This window comes from Propithecus coquereli, unplaced genomic scaffold (genome assembly GCF_000956105.1).
Source record: "Propithecus coquereli isolate 6110/MARCELLA unplaced genomic scaffold, Pcoq_1.0 Scaffold536, whole genome shotgun sequence".
Classification (NCBI taxonomy): Eukaryota; Metazoa; Chordata; class Mammalia; order Primates; family Indriidae; genus Propithecus; species Propithecus coquereli.
Window position 1 is genome coordinate 1,614,095 of NW_012151241.1, and position 13,321 is coordinate 1,627,415.

Below are 13,321 nucleotides of genomic sequence, written 5' to 3' on the forward strand. Positions count from 1 at the left end.
ACATTCTCTGTATATATTACAATAATCTTCAATTATTCTCTGATATAAAAATGCTGCTATAAATTTAAGGAACGTTCCCAAAAAATATACAGAGAAGAAAATCATAAATGGCTTGTTGAGACCTAAATCACCTATTGCTAGATTTATCAAACTCCTCAGATAACCAAGATTCAAAAGCCTAGAATAACTTAATAACATACCTACTGTGATGCTATAAAACTATCAAGTATCAGGAAACGATCTCATATCTCTATTAGTTCCAAAACCAAGTACTTGGTATTAAAACACACAATTTTTCATACTCAAAATTTTGTTGGCTATCACAAAAACTATAAAGTGGACTACTCTGGTGAATAATTAGTTTTAAGCCTGGTTTGTTTTAAATGACATGCACATAACACAAAATCAGTGAGAGAGAAAAACCCACAGGTGCCATCTTTTTTTGTGATTGATCTGTCATTAATTTACAGAAAGCCTTATATAAGTTACATAAAAGTTTTTCCTTTTCCCCCTATCAATTTACTTTGTTCCTGGGAACAGATACGCTAACAAAAAAATGCCATTTTAGTTAATTGTGAAATGGTCACAAGCTAAAATAAGCAAATTAATAATAATGAACCAGTCACCTCTTTTTCCATAGCAGCCTGATGTTTCTTGATAAGTTTCTCCATTTCTGCAGCAAAATTGTTACGTTGGGTTTCAAGATCTTTGTCTAATCTGAGGCGGTGTTCATCCATCTCAGCCTTTAGCTTATTTTCCAGAGTCATCAGTTGCTTTTGATGTTGCCGCCTCATTCGTTTATAGCCAGACATTTGTTCTCTAAGCTCAGAGTCCTGCTCATGTTCTTGCATTTGTCTTGTAACCTAGAAAAAGAAACAATGGAGAGAAAAGAAGAAAATAAAGCAAACCATTTTTTCCTAAAAAGCATTTTAGATCAGTCTACTATATTATTAACTAAGAAGGCAATTAATGTAAGAGATCCTAATGTTAGCAATTTCCAATTAAATTTCCCCAACAAGTCTTTTAAAGAAATAGACGGGCTGGTTCTAAAATTTATATGGAAATGTAAAGGATCTAGAATAGCTATAACAATCTTGAGAAAAAAGATAGTTGGAGGACATGTACTACACATTAATCAACACAGTGTGGTACTGGCATAGAGACAAGCTAAATAGATAAGGGAACAGAATAAAAACTAGAACAAACCCATGTTCAATTGGTTTTCTACCCAAAAAGTTGATTCGGAGGGAAGTGTTTTTAACAAATCCTACTAAACAACTGGTTCTCTATAAAAAAACTGTTATAAAAAAACAAAAAACAAAAAACAAAAACTAACGTTGACTCCCTATATTACTCACTCCATATACAAAAATTAATTTGAGAAGGATCATTTGACCTAAATGCAAAACCCAGAATCAGAAAGCAGAAGAAAATACAAAATATCTTCATGACCTTGGGGTAGGCAAATATTTCTTAGGCAGGACACAAAAAACATTGACCATAAAGAAAAAAATGTACAAATTGGATTTTTAAATTGCGGTAAAATCCATATAACATACAATTAATCTTTCTTTAGATTTAAAAAAATTTTAATTGACAAATAATAATTGTGTGTATTTATGAGGCACAATGTGATGTTTTGATCTGGAATCATTTTTTTCCCCGAAATATCAGGGGGTGCAAATGTTTTTGTTACATGGATATCTTGTATAATGCTTAAGTAAGGGCTTTTGTTGTGCCCACACCATAATAGTGTTTGTTGTACTGGATAGAAAATTAATCATTTTAAAGTGAACAATTCAGTGGCATTTTAGTACATTCACCATGTCATGCAACCCACCACCTCTATCTAGTCAAAAAACAAGTTTATCACTTCAGAAGAAAATTTCACATCTCTTAAGCAACTGCTCCCCAGTTTGCCCTCCTGGTAATCACCAAGCTGCTTTCTGTCTATATGGATTTATCCATTCTGATATTTCATATAAATAGTGTCATATATGACTTTTTGTGTCCGGTTTCTTTCTAGTGTGTTTTTGAGGTTTATCGATGTTGTAGCATGTATCAGTATTTCATTCCTTTTTATAACTGAATAAAATTCATTGTATATATATATATACTGTAATGTGTTAGTTTATTCATCCATTGATGGACATGTGCGTTGTTTCTACCTTTGGGCTATAGTGAATAGTACTGCTATGAACATGTGTGTACATGCACTTGGCTGAGTATCTGTTTTCAATTCTTTTTAATAATTACTAATATAAGCTTTGATTTACAAATCATAATTATATATATTAATGGAGTATAATGTGATATGCTGATATATGTATATAATGTAGAATGGTTAAATCAAAGTAATTAACATAAATCCCTCACTTTCCTTACGTATCTTTTTTGTTTTGGTCTCACTCTGCCCTGGTTAGAGTGCAGTGGCATCATCATATATCACTGCAACCTGAAACTCCTGGGCTCAAGCAACCCTCCTGCCTCAGTCTCCCAAGAAGCTGGCACTGTCAGCACATGCCACCATATCCAGCTAATTTTTTCTATTTTTAATAGAGACGGGCTCTCACTCTTGCCCAGGCTGGTCTTGAACTCCTGAGCTCAAGCAATACTCCTGCCTCGGCCTCTCAGACTGCTAGAATTACAGGTGTAAGTCACCATGCCTGGCCCCTTGCACACTTTTTAAATGGTTGTTTAAACTGGATTATTTTTTCCATTTTTTTTATTGCAGTAAAATATATATAATATAAAATTTACCATCTTGGGGCCAAAAAAAAAAATTTACCATCTTAACCATTTTTAAGTGTACAGTTCAGTGGCATTAACTACATTCATGTTGTTGTGCAACCATTACCACCGCCCATCTGCAGAATTCTTTTCATCTTGGAAAACTGAAACTCTATATCCATTAAACAATATCTTTCCATTCCCCATTCCCCCCCCAGATCTGTGGCAACCACCATTCTACTTTCTAGCTCTATGAATTTGACTACTCCAAGTAATCTTATCACTTATCAGTGGACTCATACAGTGTTTCTCATTGTAATTGGCTTATTTCATTTTAGTATAATCTCCTCAAGGTTGATCCATGTTATAGCATACATGAGAATTTCATTACTTTTAAAGAATGAATAATACTCCACTGTATGTATATGCCACATCTGATTTATCCATTCATTCACTGATGGACATTTACGGTACTTACTGGTTTAGCTACTGTACTGCTTTTAACATGGATGTATGAATATTTCTTTGAGACCTTGCTTTCAATTCTTTTGGGTAGATACCCAAAAGTGGAATTGCTGGTTCATATGGTAATTCTATTTTCAATTTTGAGGGGTACTGCCATACTGTGTTCCATAGCAGCTGTACCATTTTTCATTTCCACCAACAGTGCACGAGGGTTCTAATTTGTACACATCCTCGCCAACACTTGTTATTTTCTGTTTTTTTGACAGCGGCCATCTTAATGGCCGCTATCAAATGGGTATGAAGTGGTATCTCCTTGTATATTTGATTTGCATTTCCATAATGATTAGGAATATGAGCATCTTTTCTGGCGTTTGTTGGCCATCTGTATACCTTCTTCGGAGAAATACCTATTCAAGTCCTTTGCCCATTTTTTAATTGGGTTGTTTAGATTTTAAAATTAAAAAATTTTAATTTCTCATCAAGACAATAGTAAGAGAAGGAACAGGCAAATCACAGATGGAGAAAAAATATTTGCAAGATATACATGTAGTACTTGTACCCAGACTACATAAAAAATTCCTACAAATCAATATTAAAAATCAAATAAATGAACACCCAAACAACGAACCAAATAAAAAATCAGGCAAAAGACTTTAAAAGACACGTCACTAAAGAAGATATATGAATGGAAAATAAGCACATAAAAAGGTGACTATAGTGACATCTTTAGTCAAAGGGAAATTAAAATTAAAACCACAATAGCATTCCATTTCACATCTACTAGTATGGCTAAAATAAAAAAGACTGACAAATGTCGGAGAGGATGTGGACCAACTGGGATTCTTACACATTGATAATGGGCATGCGAAGTGGTACAATCATTTTCAAAAAGTGACAGTTTTTTATAAAGTTAAACATACTCACACCCTACAACCCAGCAATTCTATCCTTAGGTTATTTACCCAAAAGAAATTAAAACATCATGTTCGTATAATGACTTGGTCACAAATATTTATAGCAATCTTATGCATAATAGCCCCAAACAGGAAACAAACAAAATGTTCATCAACAGAAGGATGGACAGACAAACTGTGGTATATTCACAATGGAAAACTACTGCAATAAAAATGAATGAACTTTCATCAACACGATGTGGATAAATGTCAAAAACATTAACCTGAGCAAAATAAGCCAGACATTCTGTGTGATCCCACTTGTATGAAATCTAAGAACATTCAAAACTAACAATGGTAAAGAAACAGAGATAATGGTCATGGGAATGAAGAAGTGACTAAAAAGGAATATAAAGAGAATTTTCTAGTTGGCCCTCCGTGGGTTCTGTATCCATGTATTTAACCAAACTCAGATAGAAAATATTAGGGGGAAATAAAAAGGAATTGTTGTGTCTGTACTAAACATGCACAGACTTTTTTTCTTGTCATTATTCCCTAAATAATACAGTATTAACAACTATTTAAATAGCATTTATATTAGATTAGGTATTATAAGTAACCTAGAGATGATTTAAAGTGTATGGAAGGACTAGGTGTGGTGGCTCACGCCTGTAATCCAAGCACTTTGGGAGGCCAAAGCAGGAGGATGTCTTGAGGCCAGGAGTTCAAGACTGCCTGAGCAACATAGTGAGACCCTGTCTCTACAAAAAGTAGAAAAATTCGCCAGGTGTGGTGGCACATGCCTGTAGTCCCAGCTACTGGGAGGCTGAGGCAGGAGGAATGCGTGAGCCCAGGAGTTGGAGGTTACAGCAAGCGATGATGACACCACTGCACTCTAGCCCAGGCAACAGAGTGAGACCCTATCTCAAAAAAAAATAAAGGGCCGGGCGCAGTGGCTCACACCTGTAATCCTAGCTCTCTGGGAGGCCGAGGCAGGCGGATTGTTTGAGCTCAGGAGTTTGAAACCAGCCTGAGCAAGAGCGAGACCCTGTCTCTACTAAAATTAGAAAGAATTTAATTGGACAACTAAAAATATATAGAAAAAATTAGCCGGGCATGGTGGCGCATGCCTGTAGTCCCAGCTACCGGGAGGCTGAGGCAGGAGGATTGCTTGAGCCCAGGAGTTTGAGGTTGCTGTGAGCTAGGCTGACGCCACGGCACTCTAGCCCGGGCAAAAGAGTGATACTCTGTCTCAAAAAAAAAAATAAAGAAAGAAATACAAATGAAGTATATTGGAGGATGTGTATAGGTTATACGCAAGTATTGTACCATTTCACGTAAGGGACTTGAGCATCTATGGGTTTTGTATCTGTGGAGGGTCCTGAAACCAATCTCCGGTGGATACTGAGAAATGACTATATCTTGTTTTAGATGATAGTTAATGCAGGTGTGTATAACTGTAAAAAAAAACTCTCCAAATGGAATACCTGAAATCTGTGCATTTTACTGTATGAAAAGACTCCAAGGCAGAAGAAGGTAAACTGAGTTATAGTATATAGCACTTATAATGCATAATATTGCTATGTTTTATTTGTACAAAAATCTACACGCTGATCTATTTATTTGTTTATTTGTTTGTTTGAGCTAGGTCTCACTCTGTTGTCTATGTTCCTGAATTCACGTGTCATGCAGATTCATGGGTCATAGCATGGGACTTATTAAATCTGCCAAGTAGTTAAGAGGTTAGATAACTCTCATATCTTTTTTTCCCCATTAAGTTTTCTAATAGCCTACTTTTCTTATGATATCTTCATGTAATTTATTTATATCCCTAGTATTCTTTTATCATGTTTTGGTCCTACTTATCTGAACGATCAGGACTTTAATTACCCTACTATAACATCTTTGTAATAGACAAATAATCCGTATTTACTGTTATTTGGAAAATAAGAATGACATTCAGAGTATGCCAAATTGGATTACCTGCCATTTTCAAACATCCCCCTCTTTCTGGTTGGCCTCACACAATTCATTTCCTTATTGTCAATTCTTCTTATGTGGAAATACCATTTCTCAGAGTCCTCATGCCTAAAACTTACTAATCTTAAATGCTCACACTATTTCTTTCATAAATACTTCCTTTATGCCCCTAATCAAAAGTCATCTGAATTCCTGTTTAGAACCTTGTAGCTCTCTTAAGCATTTAATACAGTCTAACATATTAGTTATTTGTGTACATGTCTTTCTCATAATAGGCACTTAAATATTGAATGAGTGTTTTGCAAAATAAAACCCAAATATAAAAAATAAGATATAGCTACACTTAAGTCTATACTACCAAGGTCCAACATAAAAAATATCTTTCTCTCTAATTTGGGGAAGTACATACCAGTGATGCCGTCCGTATAGTAGCAAAGTGTTCTCGATTACGATAGTGTGATTTGTGACGGGATACTTGGGGTGGAGATTGTGGATCTGACGCTCTTGTTCTAGGATCTCCCTCTTCTCTGTAATTTTCTTCCTCCTAGGCAAAGAAAGAGACAATGTCATATAAGGTGAACATGGTTTGTTCGAATCTTCAAGGAAATTAAAGTTTAAAGAAAACTTAACCAGTATATCTCAAATACACATAATTCTAAATAGCAAAAACAAACAAAAAACAGGAATGCTGACATTTTATTTAACCTAATTAGAATGCAAAGAAATTATTTCCACAGTGTATGAACTACTACACAGATTCAGGATAAGGAAATACACATGGTTAGATTCATATCCCATCAATTATGTGCAAAACTAAAAAGCTTTAATATAACTTAAAAACAAAGATGATGACACATGCAGCCAGTATTTTAAATAATAGTAATAAAAAATTAATTACTAAAAGACTCTTGGGTTTTAGAAGCAATACAGCTTTAAACTATCTTTGTAATAATTCTGCCACTTGTCCAAAATAAGTAATCAAAAAATAGCTGGCAAAAATTTAAGGACTATTGTCTTTCTTTGTATACCTCAGTTCATTAACTGAAAAGGAAGTCAGTTAAGTACCAACCAACTAATTGTGGGAATAGTCTTTTTTATGATTTATTCCACTGCGTAAGAATTATAAAAATTAAACATGATTTTGCCCTGAAATATACTACTACTTTACCAAATCATTCTTAATAGCTTTTGTGTGTGGAGGTAAAATATACATAATAAAAAATTTGCCATTTTAACCATTTTAAGTAGTATTAATTATATTCTCAATGTTAACAGAAACTCTGTATCCATTAGCAATAGCTCCCTAATTTGCCCTCCACCCAGACCCTGGTAACATCTAAATCTACTTCCTGTCTCTATGAATTTACCTATTTTAGATATTTCATTTAAATCTAATTATATAGTATTTGTCTTTCTGTATCTAGCTTATTATCATTTAGCATGTTTTTGAGATTCATCCATATTGCAGTATATATTAGAACTTCATTCCTTTTTATAGCTGAATAATATCCCACTGGAAGTATACACCGGTCGTTTCCATCTTTTAGCCATTATGCCTACTAACTTTTAGATAATACTGCAAGCTATGAAGTTAAAACAGAAGCATTCCTATTAATTGCTAATAGGAGTTACCTGGCTTTCCAATATTTTTGATAAAAATTAAAATTTCTGTATTGAAAAGTACAAAGAATAATGTGGCAAACACATTTCCCAAACTCAGAGTTTATAATTTTCCACAATTACACTCAATTTTTACTATATCAACATGGATAACACTTATAATCATCACCAATTCCAACTCTTTCATTCTCCAAAGGCAACTATTATCATGAATTTCATGTGTATCCTTCTTATTTTTTAATATTTTATTTTCTATGTAACTTCAAATAATATGGTACATAGTACTTCTGTATGTTTTCTTCTAAGATTTTAAAATAGTTCCACATTCTTTTTGTATTCTTAAAATGTAAGTTTTTCAAATAGAGATAACAGATTAGGAATGAACAAGACTACTCCATAAAAAAAAATTCCAGGCCAGGCACGGTGGCTCACACCTATAATCCCAGCACTTTGGGAGGCTGAGGTGGGAGGATCACTTGAAGCCAGGAATTCAAGATTAGCCTGGACCTTGTCTCTATAAAAAAATTAGCCGGGGGCATGGTGGCGCATGCCTGTAGTCCCAGCTACTCTGGAGGCTCTTGCAGGAGGATTGCTTGAGCCCAGGAGTTGGAGGTTACAATGAGCTATGTTCACGCCACTGCGCTTTAGCCTACATGACAGAGCAAGACCCTGTCTCTTAAAAGAAAAAAAAGAAAAATTTCAAACTTTTGAAACTTCAAAAAAAACCTCTTTCTCTTAAACTAATCAGATGAAGAAAATTATTTAACAAAGTTGAATTTTTTTCACTGAAATCCAAATACTCACAGGTTTTAAATGGATGACAGAACTGTTAGACATCACCGTGTGGTCTCCCTCCATCATGTCTAGCTCACTCTTGTCATCTGAGGCATCTGGAAGACTGTTAACACTACTGCTTTGACTGCTGGCACTAATGGACATACTGGGAATAGACTGATTACTTCCAACACTATTCACTGTTCCTGTCCGGCCAACACCATGATCTTGTTCCTAAGGGAAAAAGCATTAGGTTCAAATATCTATATTTCTTTTGAATTCTTGATTATAAACACCTATCATACGACCTGACACATAGTCACTAGAAAGTTAGAGGTCTATTGTGAGAAATCCCCTTTATATGTCAGGACCAGGAAGTTTATTAATGGTTAGTTTATAGAAAAAAACAAAAACAACCAAGTAAATAACAAAAAACCCTCAACCAATTGTCTAAAAAAAAGCCAGCTGATTAATTTTGGGTAATTTCCAAAGTGTAGATGTTTTCTCTAAATTGCTTGACATTTTTTGAAAACCATTTCTACAATACATCTCACAGGGATATATATAGATGCTGCTCATTTCTCAATAATTCTCATAGTTAATACAAACACCACATTCCAAAAAAATACTATAAAAACCCCTTATAGATGTTAATGGTTATTGAAGCCTTTTATAAGTAGATTCTTCTTTCTTCCTGAAAATATAGTCTCTAGATTATCTTTCTACCACCAAATAATTTAATATTAATTCCTATCTATTCTTGTGTAAACTAAGAATTACATATTACATATGCATTCAATCACAATCACAAAAATGTTTTCCTGAAGTAACCAGGCAGCCATGGTATCTGGACACCAACATTATAGTAGTTTTACCATACCAGAATTCTATAAGATATGGAAAATTAATAAATACAGACACATGTATATGTTTACAGGGACTTTCTTTTTTCCATACCTTAGAGAGATGCTGTTAAAGATTTAACTACATAGAATTTTATTAATTTCAGAACTTTATTATAAGTGTTTAATGTATTTCAGAATTCTAATGTTTTAGTTCTAATGACTAGCATTAATAATTATAAAACAACAAAATAACACAAGAAACAAAAACTGTAAGTTTAAAAAGACTTCTATTTTACAGTTCGTTAATTATTTAGAGCTATAAAAAGAAAAGAAAAGTAACTATTGCTTGTGATTTTTGAATGCAAAGTGGTCTCTCACTGGAAACCAATAGAAAAAATTCAAAGATTTGGAATTCTGACAGGGACGAAGAAGAAAACTTAAAATATTTAGAGGAAAAAAAGATAGCTTCACACATAATACATTTTACATATATTGTCCTTAATAGTGAAAGAGATATGAATTTGAGCCCATGTGCCCGTATCTACAGTGAGTTAACTATTCTATGCCTTCCTTTCCTCATTTGTAAAATAAGTATTTTAGAACAGTGTAGATGGAATGAAATCAAGTTTCCTTGGTGACACAACAGAATGCCTAGTAACTTTCTAATAACTTCTGAGTAAGTACAGTCAGCTTTTAGAGTCTGTAATTTCAAGAACTTCCAAAAGCATATCCCATGGAACTGGACAACCAGTCCAAAAAGGGTTCAGTGGACAAAAAATTTGAGAGGGACTAGATTAAATAAAGTTGAACAGGTTTCTTTAATAAAAGATGTCGCAGAACCTTCACTAGGCCAATGTTCACCATGAATGTTTTGGGTTTAGAGCATGCAAGTTAACACAATTAAAGACCTTTTTTCCTAACTGGGATCTTACAGAACCAGTGTTAAAAAAACACAACCTAGAAACAATTGATATAGAAGGTAAATTTTTGGCAGAGCAAGTTGCATAAGGAAAGAAACCAATAAAAAGAACTCAATGTCTGAGTCATTTCTTAGGTATTACCTCTTCTTCTTCCTGTGCTTCTACTGCTGGTCCATTATGTGCCTCCTGGAAAAGGAGTTTCTTCATCTTTCGATACTGCAGATTGTCCAGCTCTCTTACTGCATCCTTTGTCCTTTGAATGAGATCTATTAACACTGTTTCAGGGCGCTCCCGAAGAACAAACATGTGCTGGAAAGAAGATAAAAGTCAAGCTGAAAGTTTTTTTTCAATTAGTGCAACTTTATCCCCTTCTCAGACCCTAGAGTTATTATTCTAATAGATAATACATATTATCTATAATTATAATCTCTAATTCTGTTACACTTCTGAGTTCTTATATTTACAAAATTGTACTTTATATACATATACTCTGTGTATACATAACTATCCCTGTACTTTTTTTTTTTTTTTTTTGAGACAGAGTCTCACCGTGTTGCCCAGGCTAAAGTGCCGCGGCGTCAGCCTAGCTCAAAGCAACCTCAAACTCCTGGGCTCAGGCGATCCTTCTGCCTCAGCCTCCCGAGTAGCTGGGACTACAGGCATGCACCACCATGCCCGGCTAATTTTTTCTATATATTTTTAGTTGTCCAATTAATTTCTTTCTAATTTTAGTAGAGACGGGGTCTCGCTCTTGCTCAGGCTGGTCTCGAACTCCTGAGCTCAAACAATCCGCCCGCCTTGGCCTCCCAGAGAGCTAGGATTACAGGCGTGAGCCACTGCGCCCGGCCTATCCCCGTACTTTTTATAAAAACTTTGAAAATAATACTTTTTTTGGCCAACTGAAAATTTAGAGTTGAAATAACTGAAGAGTCTAAACACTAAGAATTAAGTCTAATCAGAGTTGTCAATAAAGGTTTATGTATTCCAAGAACTGATGATTTCATATAAAAGGTATGTTCAGATTTGAGTTATATTAGATTTCGACAAGAATGTATTTACTAACAGTGAATTATGTAACATGAACCTACATATGGGTTCCTTTATACGCTGCATAAAAAATATTCTTCATAAAACACCAACAGTAAATTAAAAGCCATTATATTATTACTGAATTTTATCATTAGCATTTAATCAAGTTTAACCTTATCAAACACAGAAAAGCAGAGAAAACAATTCCAACATTAGAATTATCGTTACATTTTGATATAGCTCTTTTTTTTTTTTTTTTTGAGACAGAGTTTCACTCTGTTCCTGAGTAGAGTGCCATGGCCTTATTATATAGCTCACAGCAACCTCAAACTCCTGGGCTCAAGTGATCCTCCTGCCTCAGCCTCCTGAGTAGCTGGGACTACAGGTGCACACCACAACACCTCGTTAATTTTTCTATTTATAGTAGAGATAGGGTCTCACTCTTACTCAGGCTGGTCTTCAACTCCTGCGCTCAAGCAATCCTCCTGCCTCAGCCTCCCAGAGTGGTAGGATTAAAGGCGTGAACCACGTGCCCCGCCCATTTTGATATATTTCTTTTCAGAAATTTTCTATGTATAGAATTTGTTTTATAGTTACATAATTAGCATATAAATTCCATAAAGACATCTTCTGTCCTCTCTTGACTTCCGTGAGATATCCCTGAATTCTCACAATACTTTCACCTTCTTTGTTAGCTCAAATTTCTTTCTTCTCCATGCAAGGAGTTCTAACTATCTATATACAGTATCTTATTCTACTTTCACTCATAAGAATTGTTCAAACTCATAAAGCCTACAGAATATTCCATCAAGTGTTTTTGCTAATTAACTATTACACACTAGTTTTGGACAGGTATTTTTAATTTTTAATTCTGAGATAAACAGCTTCATAAATTTAAAAAAACTTTTTCTGTTAATTTTTTTTATGATGGATTGCAATAGAAATATAATTAGACCAAAAGACAGGAAGCTTTTTTCTTTTATTTTATTTATTTATTTTTTTGAGACAGAGTCTCTGTTGCCTGGGCTAGAGAGAGTGCCGTGGCATTAGCTTAGCTCACAGCAACCTCAAACTCCTGGGCTCAAGCAATCCTCCTGCCTCAGCATCCCAGTAGCTGGGACTACAGGCATGCGCCACCATGCTAGGCTATTTTTTTCTATATATATTTTTAGTTGTCCAGCTAATTTCTTTCTATTTTTTTAGTAGAGACGGGGTCTCGCTCTTGCTCAGGCTGATCTCAAACTCCTGAACTCAAACGATCCGCCCGCCTCAGCCTCCCAGAGTGCTAGGATTACAGGCGTGAGCCACCACGATGAGCCTTTTTTTTTTCCTTTAAAGGAGACAGGGTCTTGCATTGTTCTGGCATGAGAGCAATGGCAGGATCATAGCTCACTGCAACCTCAAAGTCCAAGGCTCAAGTGATCCTCCTGCTTTAGCATCCCGAGTAGCTGTGACTACAGGCGTGTGCCACCACACCTGGCTAAATTTTCCATTTTTTGTAGAGATGGAGTCTGGCTATGTTGCTCAAGGTGGTCTCAAACTCCTGACCTCAAGCAATCCTCCTGCCTTGCCCTCCCAAAGTGCTAAGATTACAGGCATGAGCCACCATGTCCAGCCAAGAAGCTCTTGATAGATACTTCCTATTATTTCAAAAAGGGCTATGTGGGACAATACAAACTATTGACCAGGCAAACGAATACTGTATGTAGACTTGGGATCTAATCATCAAACAATCTGACCTAGTGGGCTGGATTATTACTATATGAGTTGAAAGGGCTTTTTTTCCCTATATAAGGCAAGTGTAAGAAGCCAGTCACGTAATTTCTTTTTCCTTAGCTTGATGTCTATCACTATTTACAATTTTAAGTCTTCTTATCCAAGAACATAAAACCTTATATTTCTAAGTTTCATAGTTTTTTACATACAGATCTTATTTTTTACTAACAATTCCTAGCTGTATTAAAGCTTTTGTTGTTGCTGTGAGTATATATTTATTCAGGCTTTCATTTCTGAAATGAGGAGTAACCTTATTGCCTGAAATTTCCTAAGCATTACTGAAAGTTTA

The 13,321-nt window shown here is 34.9% G+C and overlaps 1 protein-coding gene across 1 annotated transcript in view; it reads right to left on the reverse strand.

Annotated features, from left to right (window-relative positions):
- The window catches only part of TAOK1 (TAO kinase 1), a 129,349-nt gene that overhangs the window by 19,402 nt on the left and 96,626 nt on the right, over window positions 1–13,321 (reverse strand). Inside the window, exons 11-14 of the mRNA XM_012657322.1 lie at window positions 10,369–10,536; window positions 8,493–8,696; window positions 6,478–6,612; window positions 627–863 (exon numbers count right to left, since the gene is read on the reverse strand). Of these exons, the coding sequence (XP_012512776.1) occupies window positions 627–863; window positions 6,478–6,612; window positions 8,493–8,696; window positions 10,369–10,536 (744 nt within the window). The remainder of the gene's footprint in view (window positions 1–626; window positions 864–6,477; window positions 6,613–8,492; window positions 8,697–10,368; window positions 10,537–13,321) is intronic.